Source organism: Pipra filicauda, unplaced genomic scaffold (assembly GCF_003945595.2).
Source record: "Pipra filicauda isolate LSUMZ 115617 unplaced genomic scaffold, ASM394559v2 scaffold77_size3566232_pilon, whole genome shotgun sequence".
Classification (NCBI taxonomy): domain Eukaryota; kingdom Metazoa; phylum Chordata; class Aves; order Passeriformes; family Pipridae; genus Pipra; species Pipra filicauda.
The window spans coordinates 628,244-649,219 of NW_024104953.1; the positions used below are offsets into that span (position 1 = coordinate 628,244).

The following is a 20,976-nucleotide window of genomic DNA, read 5'->3' on the forward strand; positions in this document are numbered from 1 at the left end:
GCCAAAATTATTGCCAAATTATTGCCAAATTATTGCCAAATTATTGCCAAATTATTGCCAAATTATTGCCAAATTATTGCCAAATTATTGCCAAATTATTGCCAAATTATTGCCAAATTATTGCCAAATTATTGCCAAATTATTGCCAAATTATTGCCAAATTATTGCCAAATTATTGCCAAATTATTGCCAAATTATTGCCAAATTATTGCCAAATTATTGCCACAGATGAGCCAACCACACACCGAGGAAATGAAAACTACCTGCGAGATGGTCATAAATACAAAGTTTATGTGGAATTTCAGTAAAAATACCCAGAGTATAAATTTGCAACACTTCCATGTGACAGACAATCCCAGGACATTTCCAGGCAGCAATCCCACAGAACACAGCCCACCCAGGAGGCAGCAGATACAGAGCATTCCGAGACTCACAAGTTTCACACAGACCTCAAGGACAAGAGGTTTGGAAGGCTGGCTGGATTTCCAACCCGCTGGAATTTTTGCCTGACTTGCTGTTAAGGATTCCCGTTCGGATCCATCAGGGATTGGTTGCCAATTTAAATTGACATTTAAATTGGTTCTCAACCACCCCAAAGTAATTTTTGACACACAGCTCTTCCAAGGCCGTTTTGTCTACACTGAGGTTGCAAGAACAAGCTCCAATTTTTAAGATTAATCATAACAGAACACTCGGATTGCACAAAAGGTCGAGCCTGACTTTTTGGAAACACACCAAGTTTAACACAATTGTAAACAGTCTAATTAGTACTACTGGCATGATTCAATTAAAATGTGTTTTAGCGGGAAGAAAACTGATCCTGGGAACTATATGAACATGACACCTTTACTGCACAGCTCATAGTTTTTCTGTTGAACACAAATTTAGCCTTTGCAGTGTTTCCTACTTGCTGTTTGCCAGATAAACTTTGGTCACAGCTCCAATAAATCTCCTACAAACGTACAGCTAAGTTGGAGGGATCAATGGTTGCACAGTATCTCTTTTTCGAAAGCCTAATTACAACTTAGTGATCTTTGTAATGAGATACACCAATACATGTCAAACCCCATTAATATTCCCTACTTTATTGATGAAAACACAGGAGCAATGACATCCCTACTATGGTCAGGAACCCTGAGAAGCCTGGCATAGCTCATTTCCAGATTCCCAAGACAGATCTAAACCGTGGTCACTTGCTGCCTGCTTACTTAATCCCTGCTTAGTGATCCCACAGGAAAATACTTGATCTCTTCAGTTTAAACAACCCAAACTCAACGGTGCCAGGCAACAACAGAGGAAATGTCAGCAGAGACTCCGCTCACCACACAGAGGAGCTTCTGATCTTCCTCAGAGCGTCCCACAACCCCTGTGCCTTGCAGCACAAAGTGCCACTTGTGGGTTTGTTTGCCTTTGGGATCCAAAGACAGCGTAGTGAAACCCAGCTCCTGTGAGAACTCCTTGTTGTCTAAACACCCAAACACCTCGAGCTGAGCACTGAGAAGAGCTATCCCTGACTTTTTCATCCTTCAATTCCCAACAGCGTTCAAGAAAGCCACGTGAGGTGTAGGGATGTGTAAAGTCAAAACCTCTTCAAACAGCTGGAGAGAACATCAGGTGACTGGCTCCATGAGAATACAAAAGTGAAGCAAAATCCAATCAGAATTCCACATGGACACGCTCCCTCCTGCCCCTGAGAACCACAAGACCCTCGGGGGTAGAGAACATCCTCTCTGGGGACAGGCAAAGGCATCACTGCCCTCAACCTGAGCTGGATCCAGTCGCACAGATTTTTCCGTGCCCGGTAGGTTTGGATCCCCAATTTAGGGAATATGTCTCTTCTGACATTAGCTCATGCAAGTTCCTGTACCTGAACACACACCCCAGCTCCTGCTCGTGTCACGAAACATGGTCACACTCCTGGGTTTCTTTCAGACTTCCCAGAGCTCCTGATGCACAGATAACAGAAAAAAAAAATCATAAGGGAAACAATTCTGTACTCTGAACTTTGAAGTGCACGGTTTTCAAGCCACAGTGGCCATAGAGGTTTTTTTTTTTATTTTTGGATATAAAAGTTTAGCTTTTCAAAAGCTGCTGTGTGAGCTTCCACAACAACTCATTCCATGGGGCACACCCCACACAGACTCTTCTCATTATAGTGCAATGGATGTTATAAACCATCACATGAGACAGGACATAGACGGGAAAAGCTAAGCTTTCTTAGTAAATATGTTCTTTATGAGCATTTAAAAAAACCCAAACAAACACAACAACAAAACATTACTTTCAACACAAATTGCCCTTATTAATCTCAGTCTCAAAGGAAACCAGCATTTTGCACTTGCAAGCTTGTCTCTTCTAATGAGAGATGATCTCATCTCTGATCACTCTCCATTCTTGAAGAACAAGGTGAAATGCATGCATGTGAGCAAGGCTTATGCAATATATATATGTATATATTTTAAAAATAGTATCAAGATTAAGACATCTTACACACATGGTCAAACACCAACAAAACAAACATACAGGACTTCACTGTAGATGTTCCCTCCCAAAAAAACCTCACGTATTAACCCAGTCGAAGGAGTGATATAGTGATTTTTCTAGTGACCCAAGTCTTCTAACCAACCTAATGCTGCCCACCTGACAAGCCATTTTCACTGTACATGTTTCAGCACACACATTTTTATTCTGATATAAGTAGCAAAACTAACAGCTTCTCCCCACCACCCAGCTGTGCCCCCCTCTTTTCCCAGTGACAAAAAGTAGAAAGGTTCAAAGGATCAAAGGTTAAACCCCTACGTGCCTCTTCAGTTCTGCCAAAAGTATTCCCAGCTGGAAATGGCAGGACTGCACTGCATATGACAAGCTTGGATTGGCAAGAAGTATACAACTCACTGACTGCAAAGTGAGTATTTCTTGCTACAATCACCTGATGGGAACAAATTGGAAGGAAAAAAAAAAAAAAAAAAAGAGAGTCATGCTTTGGCAAAAATTCCCCCTGAACAAAATAATTTCCTTTAAACCTTTTAAAAAGTTCCAAGACATTTTCAACATTTAGCTGCCACTCTCTTTCTGCCTGAGGTTTTCAATTACTCCAACTTTTCGGGTCAAAGAACCCGAGCTGTGCCTCTGGATCACCAAAAACTGACACATCCGGGGACGTGCTGTGGGACAACAACATGAACAAAGATGAGTGAGAAAGGTGCTTCAGTTGACAGTGATAAAACCAAACCCATTGTACACAACATTTTTGAGAGAAGACCGGTAAGGTGCCTTCTTTCGGGAGTGTGTCCCTTATCTGTGCTCCTGGGGCGTTTGGGAACAATAAACATTCAGAGAAGTCAGTCCTGCCAAGCTACTGTGGAGTTAAAAGCCCTGATCTTGCTCAGGGAGGGACACACACACACACACACAGACATTCCCCAGCTGGTGAACTGAGGCTCACACCCCCTTTTCTCTTAGAAGACAAGGACCAGATAAGACCCCCTGGTTCTGATTGTCACGGCTAAGGTTACACAGCATCTGTGCTTATCGAACAAAGGAAGCCAGTCCTAGCTTAAAAAAAAAAAAAAAAGAAAAAAAAAAAGACAAGCCTGCTGACAGAGCAGAGGTTTTGGTAAACACAAATGACAAATCAAGTTTAAGCTCCAGCTTCAGACCCTGGTCTGACACTTCTTTGGTCCAGGTGCACAAAATCCCCCACGGAGGACTAGAGTTCCTTCTCGGCCCCCTGACTTTTGCGCTGCCTCACTGAGCTCTCGCTCTCTGACTCAGCCACAGGTTGTTCGCTCAAGTCTTCTGTTTCTTCTTCCCCTGATTCTTTCCCAAGTGCCAAATCCTCCTCGGAGTCCTCAGCACTCGAGTTTGCTGCATCTTCTCCCTCTGAGAGATCCTTCCCATCCGCAGCCTCTTCCGCTTCGTCCGCGGAAAGCTCCGTAGGCTCCTCCGGCTCCTCCAGCGCCGCGTTCTCCACGTTGTCCTTCGTGACGGCTTCCTCTAAACACAACAAGAGTTTCAGAGGCTGCAGTGAGACTGAACCCCGGGACAGTGGCCTGTAAAGGTGCATCACCACCTGTGTGTTCTGAAATACTGAGGGATGTCACTGACTGGGGTTATTATCCCAGCTGGGACTGGAACCGGACCATCTTTAAGGTCCCTTCCAACAAAAAAAATTCTGTGATTCTACTGAAAACTTTTATTTTTCAATTCATTCAAACAAATCTTCAGTAGTATTTCTCCTCCACTCTCATTTGGTTTTCTTGCCTATCGGGCACAGACAACTTCCACTTTATTCTACAAACCAAAGACAACCCAATTTTCCCTGACTCCTGGATTATTGGTTCATATGTATTGCCCTCCCTCCTGCAAGTTTACACTCAAACCTACCATCTCTCACCCACTTACCAGGTGTTTCAGCCTTGTATTTTGAGCTGGTTGGGCAGAGGCAGTCTGAAATCAAAACCAGGATCTGTGGAAAGGACAAAAAGGCATTTATTAGCAATAATTACAGAGGCATTTATTAGTGGTTCCAAAAGTCCCTGCACTCATTCTTTTTAGACAGATACGCATAATAAGGCTTTCTAAATTATATTATCTTGCTTAGAGACAAGAGCTAAATAAAAACATGGGAAGAAGTGCTTTCCCAGTGTGTACTAACCAGCATTCTCTGCTTTCTACTCCCCATTTTCTGCCTCCTACTTTCCTAAATTTATTCAGTATTGAAGTTGCTTGCATCTTAAGCAGACAAGTTCAGAACACAGTTGAGGAATTTTATTCCTTGAAAACTTTGAAACAATCTCAGTCAAGTTTTCCTGTATTTTGGAAAGTTATTCCATTCCTACCCCTGCCTCCCCAACATACAATGTGTGCTTCCACCTTTTGTGCTTGTTATTCAAAGAGCCCAGTGCAGTTTAACCTAAACACAAGGAAGACATTTGTGTCTCCTTGTCACATGCTGAGAATAATGCAAAGAAAAAGAGAGAGCTGACACCATGTTCAAGAAATACATTTCAATCACTGACAAGTTTTTTGGAAAGAGCTGAGAGATTAACTGTACATTTTTTCAGCTTTTGCAGTTTGGTTGGTTTTTTTTTTTTTAAGTGAAGAAAGAAGAAGGAAAGTTTCTTTTAAATCATCATATTCATCTGCAACCAGTTACACTGGTTTGATTTGCACTCCTTTGGTGAAAATCCACCATCTAGAAAAACACAGTTGTTGAAAACACATAATGAAAGACATTTGCTTTTACACAACAATTCTGCCCATATATTATGTATGGGTTTGCCTAACTTCAAATTTCAACCGCTTTGAAATCACTTCCCAATACTACTGAGAACGAGACTCAAAGTTTTTCTTTATTTCACTAATATTTGGGCTGAAGGGCAGAGATCCAAGTTCCAAAAACAACCTTTACACTTCCTACAAGGAATAGTGACTTAGCAGCAGGTTAAACCAGTGATCAGCAGAACTGTTTAAAAAGCCTTGGCAGTTGCAAAACACTTGTGGACCAAACAACTGTTCTGAAAGAACTTGTGCTCCCATCTATATCTCCTTTTTTTAGCTCAGTTTCTTCTTTGTTGTTGATATTTGAGAGGTCACGGAGCCACATCATTCAAATATTCTGTGAGGAAACAATCCCAGCTCCACAGGTAAAGCAACTTGGAATCGTTTTCACTGATGAAACAACTCAGGACTCATGTCCTGGTCCTTCACATTCCCACAGAGAGCCAACAGGCTTGCTTGGATCATCTTCCTGATGTTTTGGAGATTGATATTTGAATGTATGAGTAACAAGTGAGGTCAGATTTGACTGCCACTAATGACTCAACCCAAAAGATCACGGGGGAGAGAGAAGTGAGATTTGGTTAAAACCAAGCTGTAATCAAGCCCCAACCTTTACCACAAGCAGTATGGAATGCCTCAGAATTTTAACAGAATAGATCAGACTGTTCCAGCTGGGAGGGACCTACACGACCCTCTAGTCCAACTGCTGAGCAAGGTGGAGCTGACCAGGTTGAAGCACATTATCATGGGCATTGTCCACAAGAATGGAACACTGACAGGCCTGGGGCATCACCTACCTCTCTGGGAAGCCTCTTGCAGTGTTTGACCAGCCCCTGGGTGAAGAAACGCTTCCTAGTGTCCAGTTTAAACCTCCCCAGTAGAGCTTTGAACCCCTCTCACACGTTCTACCACTGGACACCAGGGAATGGACATTAGTATTTAATAGTATATTATTAAAGCAAAGTTTTTTAGTATGAGAGAAGTTGGGTTTATTTTTTTCCACAAGTTAATACAAAGCAAAAGTTGTAGGTAAATGAGAAAAACAAGTCATCTGCTTTCTTACCAAACCCAGGAAGAGGCCAATCAGTAAAGTGGCCAAGATGAAGATTGCATAAGAAACCCAAACGTGAATTCCAAGAGTGCCGGTGAGGTAGTTATGGATTTGCTGGAAACGAGAAAGAGATAATTAATAACTTTAAAGCTAAAAGCAGTTATGATTTCTACTGCCCACACCACTGCATAAATTGCTCTCTGATTAAGCCCTTTCATTTAATAGCATTTATACAAAAGTCTTTCCTTTCTGACACCGTTAGATCGTGTTTTTCTTTACTGAGCTGTTCACATTAAAAGGCTTTTTAGGCAGAGGATGCACAATTCCTTCTTCCTGAGACACTCATCATTAGAGATACCATAATAATCTTACTGGGGATGAATTTCTGAGGGAGCCTCAGAGCACACAGGGAAATGTCCCAACATCCTTCACCCTTATATGGCAACTCTCCATTAACTGAAATTAAGCCATTTATTTTACTTAAGCTGTTTAGCTCCTAAAAAGGACCCACCCATTCTAAGCAGACACCGAATAAGTGATTTCACTTATAAACTCGGAGATAATAATCCAAATACAGTATTAATATTGCTTTGCAACTGCAAACCTACAAATTCAATTCAGTGAATGAAGCAGCCCAATGACTCAGGTGGTCTGGGAGGAAGTCAATTATGACATTAGATCTTTCCAAACAAACCACAATCAACACTCACAAGAGCCCAGATACTGAAATTCCAGAGTACTTTTTAAGTGTTAGAACAGCTTCCAGTATTTATTAAAGCACAGCAAGAAGAGTGAGGAAATGTACAGCTGAAATATTCATCCAAGGGGAAAGCTAATTAGAGAAGGTTCCTTCCCAGTTCATCTTTCAGGAAGGAAACTATGGAGATACAACATCATTACACAACAACCACGGAAGAGAAACACCACAAGGCTATAAAAAGTTAATAATATCCAGAGAGAATCAAAGAGAGTTTGCACAGGAAACCAACAACTCCAAGTTCTGTTGGATTCCGAGTTAGTTTGATGCTGACTGGAAGTGATACAAACTATTCAAACTCTCTACTCTATTTATTTCTTGCAGGATGTTACAATATTAAGATATTGTGCTACAGTCAAATACAGTCTCAATCTCAGCTACACTTGAAGATTTTTTAAGTGGATGTTCCCTGCACAAAACGGGAAAGGTCTGAAAATTCTCATTATTTGCATGCACAGGAAAAGCTTTGATAGCTCCCAAATGAAAGCATCTCGAAATATTTCAGTAAAATATTTTACATGTAAAATGTTTTACAGTGTACACTAAGCATTTCTCCTTTACTTCTGATAATCACTCTACCATCCAAATTTGTGTCCCTATGCAAATGCTGTTGGCAGTTTGAAACCCCAAAAAATAAACCCTTTACCCTCCCTTCTCCTGTACAAACACAGTGCAAACAAACTGCAGAAGAACATGATTTAAACTCTGAAAATGAACCTGGAGGTAATCCTGAGGAATAGTATTAAGTGAGATAATCTGGTAGATCCTTAATGTATTCCTGGTATTTACAACCATTTTTGCAGCAGCTCCCCCCCAAAAAAAAACTACTTTATCCCCTTAGCACAGTTTGATACAGCTTTGTAACTACACCAAGATAATAAGAAAAGGAAGTGGTTTTATTACTGATTATAATCTTTGCAGTCAAACTGCCATTTTTTGCATAGATTATTAGCACTTCAAATTTATAGTGCAAAGACACTATAAACCCTATATATATATATATATATATATGTACACACACTACAAAGGTAAACTTCAGTCTGATAAAAGGATAATAAAAATTTCAGTTAGGTTTTGACCACTGGGATTATTCTAATCATAAAAAGGGGGTGTAGGAAACCCCACCACAGAGTCACTTACCCTGATCCACCCCGAGAAGTGGAACAGCCCTGCCATGCCGTGCATCCTAGAAAAGAAGGAAATGGAAGGAACAGGTTCTAAGATGGGGCAGTTGGGATACACAGCAAACTGCACAGAAACCAGGATAAGATTCCATAGACTTCCAATGCCCTTCAGGCCCCAGCAATTATCAGGAGGAGGCCACTGCAAACCCATTTGAGACCCTGAAACCCTAAACCAGCCCCTTGAAAGAGGACTGTTGATTCTATTAAGGAAGAGCAGTTTCACAGCACAAACCTGTACAGCTCTAACCCCTTTTTCCCCAACTCCCAGTAGCCCTGTAGCTCCTCTCCCCATTACTAAATACCCTACAGCTCTTCTTCCTTCTCAGATAAAAAAAATAAGGACTCTCTGTGGATCTCTGAAGTGAATTTACACATAATAGATTCAGCCAGGATGAAATGCAGGCCACTCACATCTCAGGTTCATCCTTTGTGTCATGGAAACACTCTATTTGGTATTTCAAAGCAAATCCACCCTGAAAACAAATTTTGATACACTGTGTAAGCACTACACTGCTTCCCATTCCACAGGAGGACAAAAGGCTCTCTTGTAAAGACACAAATAAAAAATCCTTAAAGCTAAAGGCTGCCTGGCCCAGTAGCCAGGAGTCATGAAGGAATAATCTACATAAACATGTTCTTGATTCCAGCACTCAGCAGATATTGGAAGTGGCACTTACATAATGCTCAGTGGCTGTATTATTTTTAATCTCTTTTCAAAGATGACAAACAAGCCTTAGCAGGCAGGAACAAAAGGGAATGCAGCAAATAAACTGCTTTTAAAGGTGAGAAACTGGAAAGCAGGCTGTCAATCCAGATTGCTTCTGCAGAGCTACAGTCTAGGGAATAAAGGCCTTTTGTCTGTAAGCTGTCAACATAGGGCCCTTAGTGAATAATGAGCTATAAAACATGGCTGTTGTTAATAAAAACAACGTGTTACATTATGGAAGACGGAGATTTCCATCCTGCCACAGGTTCCACAGCTTCCCATTTCCTCTCTAAAATGTAGCCTTGAAGATCTTCCAGTGTCCGGGAGCCTCGGTATCTGCGGAACACTCCGTCGTTGGCACTGGAAAACAGGAATTCCCATTGACACACACATCCCCCCTAAAACGGTATCCATGGCAAAAAAACCTCAAGCAAAACCCCCCACACATTATAGATTTCACTGGCTCAGAAATCTGAGTGTTTTGGAACTGCATTCCATGATGGAAGGTCTCAGTCTTTACCAAAACTTGTTAAATATTCACTTGCACTCCAGCAAATACAAAGCACTTGAGGTTAACAACCAAACCCTTTTTTAAATACAACTCAGAATTAGAAGTGTGCATATAGATGTGTATATATATCTGCATGACTCATGACACCCTGACTTAATAAAGGGTTCAGTATTTTAGGGATGACAACACTTTATTGGAGTAGAGCTACAGGAACTGCCTTCTCTGATCCATTTTTTAAAGTACTGGTAACAGGGAAACTCAGTGAAGTCCCTTAAAGTAAGATGAGGATTTTACCATACAAGCAAAGCTCCAAACCAGAGCTAAAACCAGAAGTCAGTACTCCTTCATTCCCCCCTACATCTCAGAGTTACAGTCCAAAACAAGTGACAAGCAGGACACAACAGCTGCAGTTTCCAGCAGGAAACACTTACTGGTAAATTGTAGGAAGTGTCGTGACGAAGAAACGACCACTCAAGCCTAGAAAGGGGAAAAAAAAAAGAAACAAGCAATTCAGTAAAACTGAAGTTTCTCAGCATTCTGACTTATCTATAAATACCTACAGATTTGAACTAGAAAGCAGCAGATGCAGGGCTGTTACCACTGTTTTGTAAATACAGGTTTAACAGTTTGTCTTCAGAAATGCTACAAACAGTAACAGATACTAAATACTGACAAACTATGGAAAAATGTTGACCTTGGAGAACGTTTACTGCAAGCAAACTTTTCTAATTAATGGTTTTCCCTGATCAATATTTGCAAAGAGCTGAAGTTTGTGACCAGAGCAGCTCCAACCGAGAGGAAGAGGCACACAATGCTCATCGTGTTCCAGGATGTTTCCAGGTTCTTATTCTTCCTTGCCACACATCATTCCTCTCCAGGTAACTACAAAGATGGATAAAATAGCTTGGGACATCTCAGCATTCTGTTTGGTAAAATATTGCCAGTTTAAGCCATGACAATCCCTTTTGGAGCATCAGCCATGAGACAGCAGAAAGGACAAAAAAAAAAAAACAAAAAAACAAACAAATAAACCAAAAAAGAGCCTCCAGAGGTGATGAACTCCTAGATGTGCAGTCCAACTCCATTAGGAAAGGCTGAATTCCTCAAGCCAGCGACTGCCATTCATCTAAAGCACCAATGTAAAGAGTACAGTTATTTAACTGGGCCTTTTGTAAAATTCTGTGAAAATCTTTGGGGAAACTAAGTCCCTATTCAGCTTTCAATAATGCAAACAGCTTTAGGCACCAGGATTAGCCACGGGAAAGTATTGGAGCAAGAGAGTTTCTGCCTTTAAAGACAAAGATGAGCCATACTGCAACAAGACAGGTATTTTTAAAAGGAGTTTCAGTGGTAATGTTTTTCCTAGTTTGAATTCCTCCATGGAATAGGCAAAAAAGTGTTGTGGCTCCTTTTGTTGTTCGGGGGCTTTTCATAGATGTCTAAAGCAAACCATCTTTAAAGCTCCAAAAAGGAAACTTTCTTTGCTTCAACTTTTCAGCTCTCTGCCTTTACTGCTGTGAGATGCAAGGTGGTGGCAAACTTTACAAACCAGTTAAAAGCTGTGCCAGCACAGGAGATGCAAAGTAAACAAAGCCCCAAGTGTAACACCGGAATTAATAAAGCACAAAGCACAGCTGCACAAGGAAAACTATCTGGAGAGCAATAAAGAACATAATGAGCTTAAGAACAGAGAAAGTCATGGGCACACTGAAAAGACTCCCTGAAGTTCTTACAAATACTGGGCAGGCAAAGAGGAAACAAAATAGCTGCCTTAAACCTCTTACCAGCAGCCAGTCTTAGAGCAAAGATGGTCTCAGGGGAATAATAAAACCTAAAAGTTTAAAATCCGTTGCCAAAATGCATCCCCAAAACTTTAGCTGGAGGTTTGCTGGTTATCTAAGGCACCTCCAGCAAAAGCAGATGTGAGTCAGCTACAAAATTTAAGCACAGTAAGTTTTGGTGTGTGTTTGACACAAAGTTAAAGTGGCTACTAGTTTAACTTGAAATACAGTTAAGCATCTGCTTGCAAACCAAAAACTGGCATCCATTATGAAATCAACAGCTAATCAAGAACAAAGAAACCTTCAGTATTTGCACTCAAACACCCCCTAAAATACACAGAGATCTAAAAACACAGCTGCTTTCATCCAACAGCTACTCAAGGCAGATCCAGAAGACCCGAGAAGTCTCGTTTTAATTCACAGGTGAAGGTTGCAGCTGGGAGCTTAAAAAAGGCACCACAAACACACAGAACCTGGGCATCCAGAAGCATCTCCAGGACTTGCCTTTTACATCCTGAGTGTTTCAATAGAGATGAGGCAAGAGGAGGCACTTTAAGGCCGGAACATGCAGTGACTGAAATGTGCTGGAAGGCCATTAAGGCTCTGGAGGGTTTATTCTTCAGGCATCTGCTGCAATTAAGCCCCATGAACGGCCACTTTTCTCCTGCAGGTTTTGGCAGGGCAATTTTCTGCAGCTCCGCACTCATCTCGTGGGTTTCCCCCAGTTTAACACGTTTTGGCTCCTTTCAGTGTGATGGAGGGGTTGCATAATCAACACTAATTAAGGTACCATTGTGCAGGCAGGAACAGGAGACTGAGCACTTCAACACACCAAGTGAAAGGATGGAGCACAGCCCGTGGGAAGAATACCTCAGGAACTTTGGGAAGCTTCCAAAGGAACTCAGGTACCTTCAGAATTACATCAGCACCAGGGGTCAGATAAGGGAATAAATGTTTGTTTTCCAGTCTGAATATGAAGCATCTGATCCCTGCCATTCAATTTTTTTACCTTTGAAGTCCCAAGTATTTTATTTTTACAGCCTCCTATCTGAAAGTGCATTTTGAAATTACAGCCATATCCCAGTGCCACAGTCAAGATGGAAATCCTTTCATTGGAACATTACATAAGCCAAAGAATCCCTGTCTAATTGGGAGAAAATAACTGTTTATTAAGCTATTAATGATTACTATATGCAGCTTTTTGCAGCTTTTTGACCTAAGAGTTTTTGCATATTTGTGAACTTTTAACAAAACATGAACCCATAAAAGGTGATTTTAAGACCAGAGTTTCAGTAATTTCCCTGCTGTTATTTGATAAAGCAACTTGTTCAGCATGTTTTCAACTAATAAAATGAACACATTTTACAAAAAACAAAAAAAGAAAAAAAATTCAGTAAAGCTCAGCCTTTTTATTCTAGTAACATCTCTGATACTGCTGACAAAATCCTTTATCCCCTCAAAGCCAAGACAAGCGTGAAGCATTCCCAAGGGATGCAGAGGTTTAAACAATATTAGCACTGCTTGTACAAACACACATCCAAACCTCTGAAGGGAGTCACTAAAGGAGTAAATTAGATTGCAGTCCTGCTTCTGTGGACAGCCAAAAAACCCCTTCCATAAACACATTTGCATATGTGCATCACCAGCAGAAAACACCAAGAGAAATAACAAATAACTGCAATTTAAAGCACTACCGCAATTAAATAAGACAATAAAGCAGCACCATCACAGAAACAGTTAAGGACTTCAATTAAGGCAGTGCTACCACACCCTGGGACTCTCCAGTTACAGAGCTGGAATCTTCTGCAGACACTTTGGAGGAGACAGGAATGAGACAGGCAACAGCTTTCAGGGAAGTGGATTAAAATAGAGAATAAGCCTCTTCTATTAAGTATTAAGCCAGATCACTCCCCCAATTCTTTAATCCTTCAAATGGAGTTTATAAACTTCACAGATAGGAACTACACGGAGAAATAAAAAGGTGCATGAGGTTATTTTGGTTTTAAAAGCTAAATAAGTCCTAAGTGGTGCTTATATTGAATAATTCCCGTTATTAAAACAGTCTGTTTCATGCTATACCTGGTTCCTGAGTGACATCCACCTTCCCGACAGTGATGCCAAGATGTTCACTCTCCTTGGCAAAGCTCTCCCAAGTGGATTCAATCTGCTGACAAGCTGGACACCAGGGAGCATAACTGAAGGGGAGAAACAGGTTAAATACTTTAATATTCTTACACTTAAAGACACTCAAATTGACTCATCCTACAGAGAAGATACAAACATATCAATCACAAAGGAAAAAACCCACAGTTTTTCTTGATTAAGTCTGCTGAACAAGACAATCAGGTAGTTTTTTATCAATCCCTCCATTCCTCCTCCTGTTATTAAAACAAAAGCAAATCTCCAAAGGTTGGAGAAATTCATATCCAAACTCCTCAGCACTTGTGATGGATTGTATTTACATAGGAAATAAATCCATTCCCATGGCAGAGCTCTGAATTATTGATGCCGGGCTGTGCTCTGCGGCAGATCCTTCATCCATCATCACAACATTTTGTATTGATTTCCCACAGCTCAGAACTTCTAGAAATTACATCTGCCTCAGCCCCCTACTCCATACAGCAGAACACGTCCTTTCTGATAGCACCCATTAGAGATTTAAACAGAGTGCACATCGAATTCCTACTGCTCAGACTTATTGTCTTGCTCGGGTCTTGTTTTCTCCCTGGATAATTTCAGAGAAAGAATGTTTCAAAAGATGAATTTCTGGTCATTTCTCACAGAGGGAGTCGAAACAAATTTACTCTGAGCGCTTCATGGGAGCTTTGAAACTTTAGTATTTAAAAATAGGAACTCTCGTTGCTTGGGAGTTAAAATGACACCACTTAAAAATACTTGTATTTAACTGCACTAGGAATTTTTAACTGTGAAAGCCACTATCTTGTTGGTTGTTTTTTTTTTTTTTGAGTCACCATCATCCTGCGTGAAAGCATCTGAAAAAAAGGGACATAAATCTTATCCTGGCAGAAGACAGCTCCTCGATACGTTTCAAAAAGCTGCTGGAAACAAGCCTCACATGCAGCACTGTTTCCATTGTGCTGCTGGCCTACAGAGGGCTTTTAATAATAGTCTGACAGGTACTGTACTTCCCAAACAGCACTGTTTCATTAGAGCAGCCTGACTGATAAGTAAGAACCACATACATCCATCAGATAACGCTGCTGGTGTTGCTCTAACACGAAAGACAGAAGTTGGACTGTTTTCCAAATGTGTCAAATTCATGCCATGAGATTTTCACAATTAATACACCTGTTTAGTCTGATCTTGAAATAGAAATACGGGCCCTATCAAAGTTTATATTTACATTTGACGTTCAGGAGCACTTCTGAATGAAATTAGGTGGAATATTCAACACACATGGCTAACATTCTTATCATTATAAATATTTTCTTTAGTTCAAAGCAGCATTAAAATCCGCCCATGTCACGGTTTGGCAGTGACACAACACAACAATGAACTTGCCCAAGAGCACTAATTGTTGACTACCTGGTTTTTATTACTGATACAGGACATGGGATGGCAATAGTTCCAGCCCATGCTACAGGATCCAGCCACTCCAGCATGACCAGGACGAAAATATTTGCTTTACATTCCTGAAATTACACATCCAGCTCTTGCCAGCCAGGAAACACACTCTGTCCACACGAGTACAAGACAGAACTTGCATGAGAAATCAGATTTCTGCAAGTTAGCACTGCTGTTTACTTCAGCATCCTTTCTTTTCTGAAGCTATAATGCCTGCATTTGTCATGCAGCACCTGAAGCACCAAGGAATTAAGGAGTGCTTCCTGGAAATAACAAAAAAAAATTATATTAACAAAGCTTTATTGTGCCTCAGTCTTAAAAATATCTTCCCTTACACTTTCTCTTTCAGGAATGTACTGGAGAGCAAAATACTTGATGCTTAGATCATCTTCATCCAAACTTCCAAAAGCTTTCTTTCTGCACCCTGAAGAACTGAGGCTTTAAGGAACTACTTGATTTTAACGTGGGCTTCTAATGAATCCTTTAGGACTGTGGCTGATTGATATTTCCACAGAAGTCACAGTACAACTGCCATTCTTATATTCCCCAGAAAAAAAGAAATAAAAAAACCTGTAGGAGCAGGAAACAACACCACCAAATTTAGGGCTGTTCCCCCTCCTGCTCCTGCCTTTGCACAAGGGGCAGCTCCAACTGCTACCTTGTTTGCAGTGCTCCCTGTGCCTTACAAGAAAACAGGCCTTTCCAACTTAAAAATCTAAGTCCACCGGAATTTAAAGCAAGACTTGGGCACTTGGTTAAGGAGAGAAAGTTTTCAGAAGCCTGTTACACCTTAAAAAGCAATTTGCTGTGCTTCACCATTTAACAGTCAGATGGAAAACACCACATAGCTACAAATCACACGCTTCCAAACTATTCACTGCAGGCAGGTTTCACAGATTTCCCAACACACAGCTCCTGTCTGGTACAAAGTTTTACAGCTGAAATATTCCCACAGGCTGTCAGCCCTCCATAAAAAGAGGCAGCTGACATCTATCACTGCAACAACAATTGGCCTCAGGGGCTTAAAATCACCATTTCCAGGTAGCCAGGAGTTTTCTGGTTCCTACTCCAACCCATTACAGCACCTGAAGCTTTTTGCAGAGGGCACAGAGAAAGCAACACACAAAAGCCAAATTTGAGGCTCTTAGACACACACTTTGCTTTTGACTTCTATTTACCTCTGATTTAAAGCATAAAAGCTTTGGCTTCCACATAGCAGCAACTTCACTGAGGCAATACAAAAAAAAAAAAAAATCCCCACCATAAGTTAAAACCAGTTTGAGCAAAGTGCCACTCAGTGCAGAGGAGAGCAGTAAAACACAGTGACTTCACTGAGATGTCCTGATACAGTTCCCAACTCCGAGCCATTCGTGTCTCTTCTTGTTCTGTCCACCAACTCCCTCATTTTCAAAGAAATGTAACTGACTCCTCCTGCCTGCTTTTTCCCCCCTCCCATTATTGATAATCTCAGTGAGGAGATGTAACATCAAGAGCACCATTTCTTAAACCCAACTGTTTGATGGAGTTCCCGTCGGGAGAACTCTTAAAAACAAAGTAAAAATGTTCAGACAGCATCTAACAGTCTGTTAAAACAGTAGCAGAATTCAATTATTACTTTTATTCTTTTAAGTAGTTTTGCCTTATTTGCTACAGATTTCACAAACATAAAAAAAAAAGGGACCCTCAACAACTTTCCATTCACAAGCTTTATTTTTTTTTAAGGAGAAATTAAAGCATAAAGCAAATCTATCACTAAAAAACTATGTAAAATATTCTAGAGCTTCAGCAGATTAAGTTCCATCACTCTCCATGGTTTTATGCCCCCTTCTGCAATATTAAGCATCTGCTACAAGGATATTTCTGCTTCATATTTTATCAGTTTTGATAACTTGACTTTCATTGCCCCTGCTTTTTGGGTTTTATTGGGTTGTTTAGTGCTTGGAGTTTTTTTAAGAACAGGACAAAGAAAAGCTTGGATACTAACAAGAGACTAAACTCCTAAGTGACAGAAAATTCCCAATCTTATTGAGCTTTCAATCTAAGCAATCATTAAATAAATTATTAAATCCTTCAGGAGTTTATTTACACAAAGTGTTTCAAGCCAGCCGATTAAAAGCATTAAACCATCTAAACACCAAAACATTCAGCTACATTTTCAGCCCCCTGCCTTGGAACTACAGCCAAAAGTGCTGGTGGGAGGACTGAACCCTTGTGATTATCTGGCCTAGGAGGCAGCAGGGCAATATTTAATAATATATGACAAAGGGAAAATAAAGTATGGACCTATACTATAATAAGATAGCCTTAGAAACGTGACCATTACACTGATTTTCACCTGGCTAGAATTAAAATAGAAAATTAAGGCATTCTTTTTCAGGTGCTAAAACAAAAGGGAAGCAAAACATTTAGCACCTGGTGTAGAAACAAGTACCTAAAGTACTGCAGATGTAACAAGAGTGTAAATAGTTTCTTTTGTACTCAGAGATCAAGTTCATTGATGGTGGTTTGGTAGGTTGTTGGTTTTTGTTTTTTTTTTTTTGTCTGATCGTTTTAATTTACTTCAAAAAGAAGAGGATGTTAAATTAAGATAAATCGAGCTTGGAACAAGTTATGTTTACAAACACAAAATAAGCAGAGCAGAAATTAGCTCCCTACATTCCAAACGGGCACAACATTAAAGACAAAAAGAAAACTCCTGGCGTTAATGAATCATTATCTGGTTCCTACAGACTGGAGATAAGGAAATAAGGAAACTTTGTTACTCAGCTCATCCCGGCAGCAAATTTGCAGCCCTCCAGTGAGGACCTGTGTGCTCTGATAGTTACAGGAGGCAAAAAGTGTTGCAATGTCTTGCAGAGACACTTTATCCAGAACATTTTTATCAATGAACTGCAGCAGCACTTCCAGGGCCTGCGATTTTGCCAGCTCTGAATAACCAAATATTTACAACAAGTCAGCCAAGTACACACACTTCAGCTACAAGGGATGGAGGGAAAAAATCCTATTTCCACTACAGGTCCCACACACACAAGTAATTTCAAACTTAAATTTCTCTAGTTGTGCACGTGGGAACAATAAAAATTGGAATTTCAGAGTAAATTTTCCAGAAAAACTGACATTAAACAGCAGCAGCACCTGTTCCTCACCATGGCAAAAGGCTTCAAGAGCAGGTGACCAAAATAAGTGGGTTTTTTTTAATAGAGATCCTATAACAACATTTGCATTAATTAAAATAAGCACTGCTTGGAAAACAACGGTCTTGTAAAGAAACAGGAGGTTCTTCTAACAACTGAGGTTTTAATGAGCATTACTGCAGTCCTGCCAACAGACCCACCACACAGCACGGGAGGAATCAATGGACTGACAGGCAGGACTCCTGGCTGGGATCACCAGCTCTGAACCGGATAAAAACCACCAGGAACCCGAAATCCATCAGCACGAGAACTGCTGCAAGAACAGTGGAAAAGAAAAAATCAATACTAGATCTCAAACTCCTGATTAGACACGATTGGAAATGTCAAACTCTCCCTAGTTCGACAACACCAGCACTGGGTTTCAATAGTCAATGAAGACAAAGGTTTCTCCTCAGTAAAAAAAAACCAGAAAGCACTAGAAGTGCACCACAGAAAGAAGCACAGAGAACTGAGGATCTTTCACACATCACACGCTGCACAGAAAATGAAATAAAGTCTAATTTAAGCGATGCAGCAACACGTTCCACACTCTGCCAGCACTAAAGCTGACCCTGCTATCGTCAGTGCCTGTCACTCCAAACCAGAGGGGAATGTTGCAAGTGGAATAAAGATTTGCAAAGGATTTTAACTGCTTGCTATCCCAACCACTTCTGATTTCAGTTAGTTCCTCTTTTTTAACTTTCTTAAAAGCATACACCACTAATTATTGAAATATTTTCTACTAGAAATAAAAACTTGTAGTCGCCATAAATAATCTTTTTCCTCCTTAAAACTCACCAACACACACGTGAATCAGTAACTTCCATACAGTTGCTTCCACAGCAGACTAAGATGTACCGAGTGAAAACATTTCAATTTAAAAAATAGATTTATTTTCTCCTGCTTTGAGGTTCTCTCTTTCCCCACCTTTTAGATCACAATAAATGAAAAGGGAAAGAAAGAGACTCAAAATCAAGTCCTTAGCCACCACAGTGGGCACCCCTGGGTCTCTCAGCCAGCTCTTTCAGGATTGTTCCCACCTAGTCATTGATTAACACCAGGTGTCCAGCAGGATCCTTAACAGTAAAGTCCTAAGGGAAGTGATAGTCCCTCCCCCTAATCAGAGACTAACAAGAGATATTTGGAGACATCTCAAATTCAACAGTAAAGCAAAACTTTAGGCAGATGAGCAGGTTATTTGTGCTGGAGCATGGGGTCAGATGTTCAACCTGTTTCAAACTTCAGCACCTCCACAAAGCAGCACACACACCACAATAAAACCCTATTTCATAGCTGCACAGCCCACAGGCACCATGTGAGTTTACTGCCTACTTAAACTACTTTTTTATTCATTGCTGTCTTAAAAAAAAAAAAACCTCAAGCTCCTACCCCTTCTAAATACAAGCAGGTGAGCGAGGCTCCAAGAACAGAACATCACGTGAACTTCAAGAACTGTGTCATGTCTTAAAACTTAAAACTCCAAACAGATAAACCTCTCCTGATGTCACCCGGCCTGGGAACAGCAGCACTGGAACGTTAATGAAACCTGATGGATCTCCCTTGAAGGGGAACTCCAGAGCTCAAGGCTTGGAGTGAGGGTGTGCTGGGATATTATGTAATGCTGCTTTGGAAGCCTGCTCCTGCTAAGTGTTCCCTATGGAATTCAGCCTTCCTAGAGCTCGCACAGAACCCAGAGACAGCCCCCCGGTGGGGAAGCAGGGCGAGGAGCAGCACCTGACACTATTCCTCAGCAGGGAGCTGGGCGGAATGATCCCATTTAACCTTGGGCACTTGGACAAGAACCCGAGGGCCAGCTGCTTCACAGAATCACAGAGTGGTTTGGGCTGGAAAGGGGCCTTGGAGATAATCCAGTTCCAACTCTCTGTCACAGGCAGGAACACCTTACACTAGGCCAGGTCGCTCAAAGCCCCATCCAAATCGGCCTTAAACACTTCCAGGGATGGAGCATCCACAACGTCCCTGGGTAACCTGTGTTAGGGCCTCAACATCCCCAGAGTATATTTTCCTAGTATCTAATCTGAGTGTACTCTCTGCTGGAAGCCATTCCTCCTTATCCTGTCGCCACATGCCCTTGTACACAGTCTTGCCCCATCTTGCCTCCCAGTTCCCTTCAGGTACTGGAAGGCTGCAATGAGGTAACCCCAAAGCCTCCTCTTTCCCAGGCAGAACAAGTCCAACTCTCTCAGCCTTTCCTCACGGGAGAGGTGCTCCATCCCTCTGATAAATTTGGTGGCCTCCTCTGGACTCGCTCCAACAGGTCCATGTCCTTCATTCAGCGTCCTTCATTCCCCAGAAAGGAGCGACCCGTGTAACCTTGGTCACTCTGTGCCCGCACAGGAGGAGAACCTGAGGGGCAGCTACTTCTGTCGGGTCACCCCAGCCGAGGGCAGCGAGTGCCCGCAGGCTCAGGGCGGGCGGGAGGGACCGCAGGCACCGCCGCCTCCCTCACGCCGTGCCCGGGCGGGGGAGCTGCGCGGCCCCTCCAGGGCATGGGAAGGCCGGCAGTGCCCGGCCTCCTCTTCCCCACTGCGGGGCAGGAGGCACCGGCCGCACCCGCCCTTCAGCGGGAGCCCCTCACCGGGAGCACCCCTCGCCCCCCCGGCACACGCTGCCTCCGAGGCGGGCGGGAAAGCGGCCGCTACTCACAACTCCAGCATCCACTGGCCCTGCAACACCAGGCTCCAGTTGGAGCCGCACAGCACTCGCACGGGGCTCCGCAGCTCGCCGGGGCTGGAGGAGGAGAAGGAGGACACGGCGGCGGGACCCAGCAGCGCCGCGAGGAGCAGGGCGCCGAGCAGCCACCAACCCTGGCGCCAGCGGCCCAGCGCCATGTCCGGCCCGCCCGCCCTCAGGAAGTGCGGGCGCGAGCGGCCGCCGCGGGGGCGGCGCCTGCGCGGGGCAGGGGCGGCTCCTCCAGGGCGGCT

The 20,976-nt window shown here is 42.1% G+C and overlaps 1 protein-coding gene across 1 annotated transcript; it reads right to left on the reverse strand.

Moving 5' to 3' along the window:
• Positions 1 to 271: 271 nt before the first annotated feature.
• TMX4 (thioredoxin related transmembrane protein 4) lies at positions 272 to 20,885 on the reverse strand. Its single transcript, XM_027738653.2, has 8 exons — positions 20,699 to 20,885; positions 13,353 to 13,468; positions 9,924 to 9,969; positions 9,213 to 9,341; positions 8,232 to 8,277; positions 6,347 to 6,448; positions 4,405 to 4,468; positions 272 to 3,996 (listed from the first exon to the last, which is right to left on the reverse strand). Exons 1-8 carry the CDS (start codon positions 20,881 to 20,883, stop codon positions 3,710 to 3,712), a joined length of 975 nt encoding a protein of 324 aa, XP_027594454.1. The 5' UTR covers positions 20,884 to 20,885; the 3' UTR covers positions 272 to 3,709.
• Between the last annotated feature and the right edge of the window lie 91 nt (positions 20,886 to 20,976).

Coding starts and splice junctions, on each gene's coding strand:
- TMX4 (XM_027738653.2), bottom strand. CDS start 20,883: ATGGCGCTGGGCCGCTGGCGCCAGGGTTGGTGGCTGCTCGGCGCCCTG. Junction 9,342..9,923: donor ACACTTCCTACAATTTACCA/GTAAGTGTTTCC, acceptor CCTGTTTTCCAG/TGCCAACGACGGAGTGTTCC. Junction 3,997..4,404: donor ATACAAGGCTGAAACACCTG/GTAAGTGGGTGA, acceptor TGTTGTGTTTAG/AGGAAGCCGTCACGAAGGAC.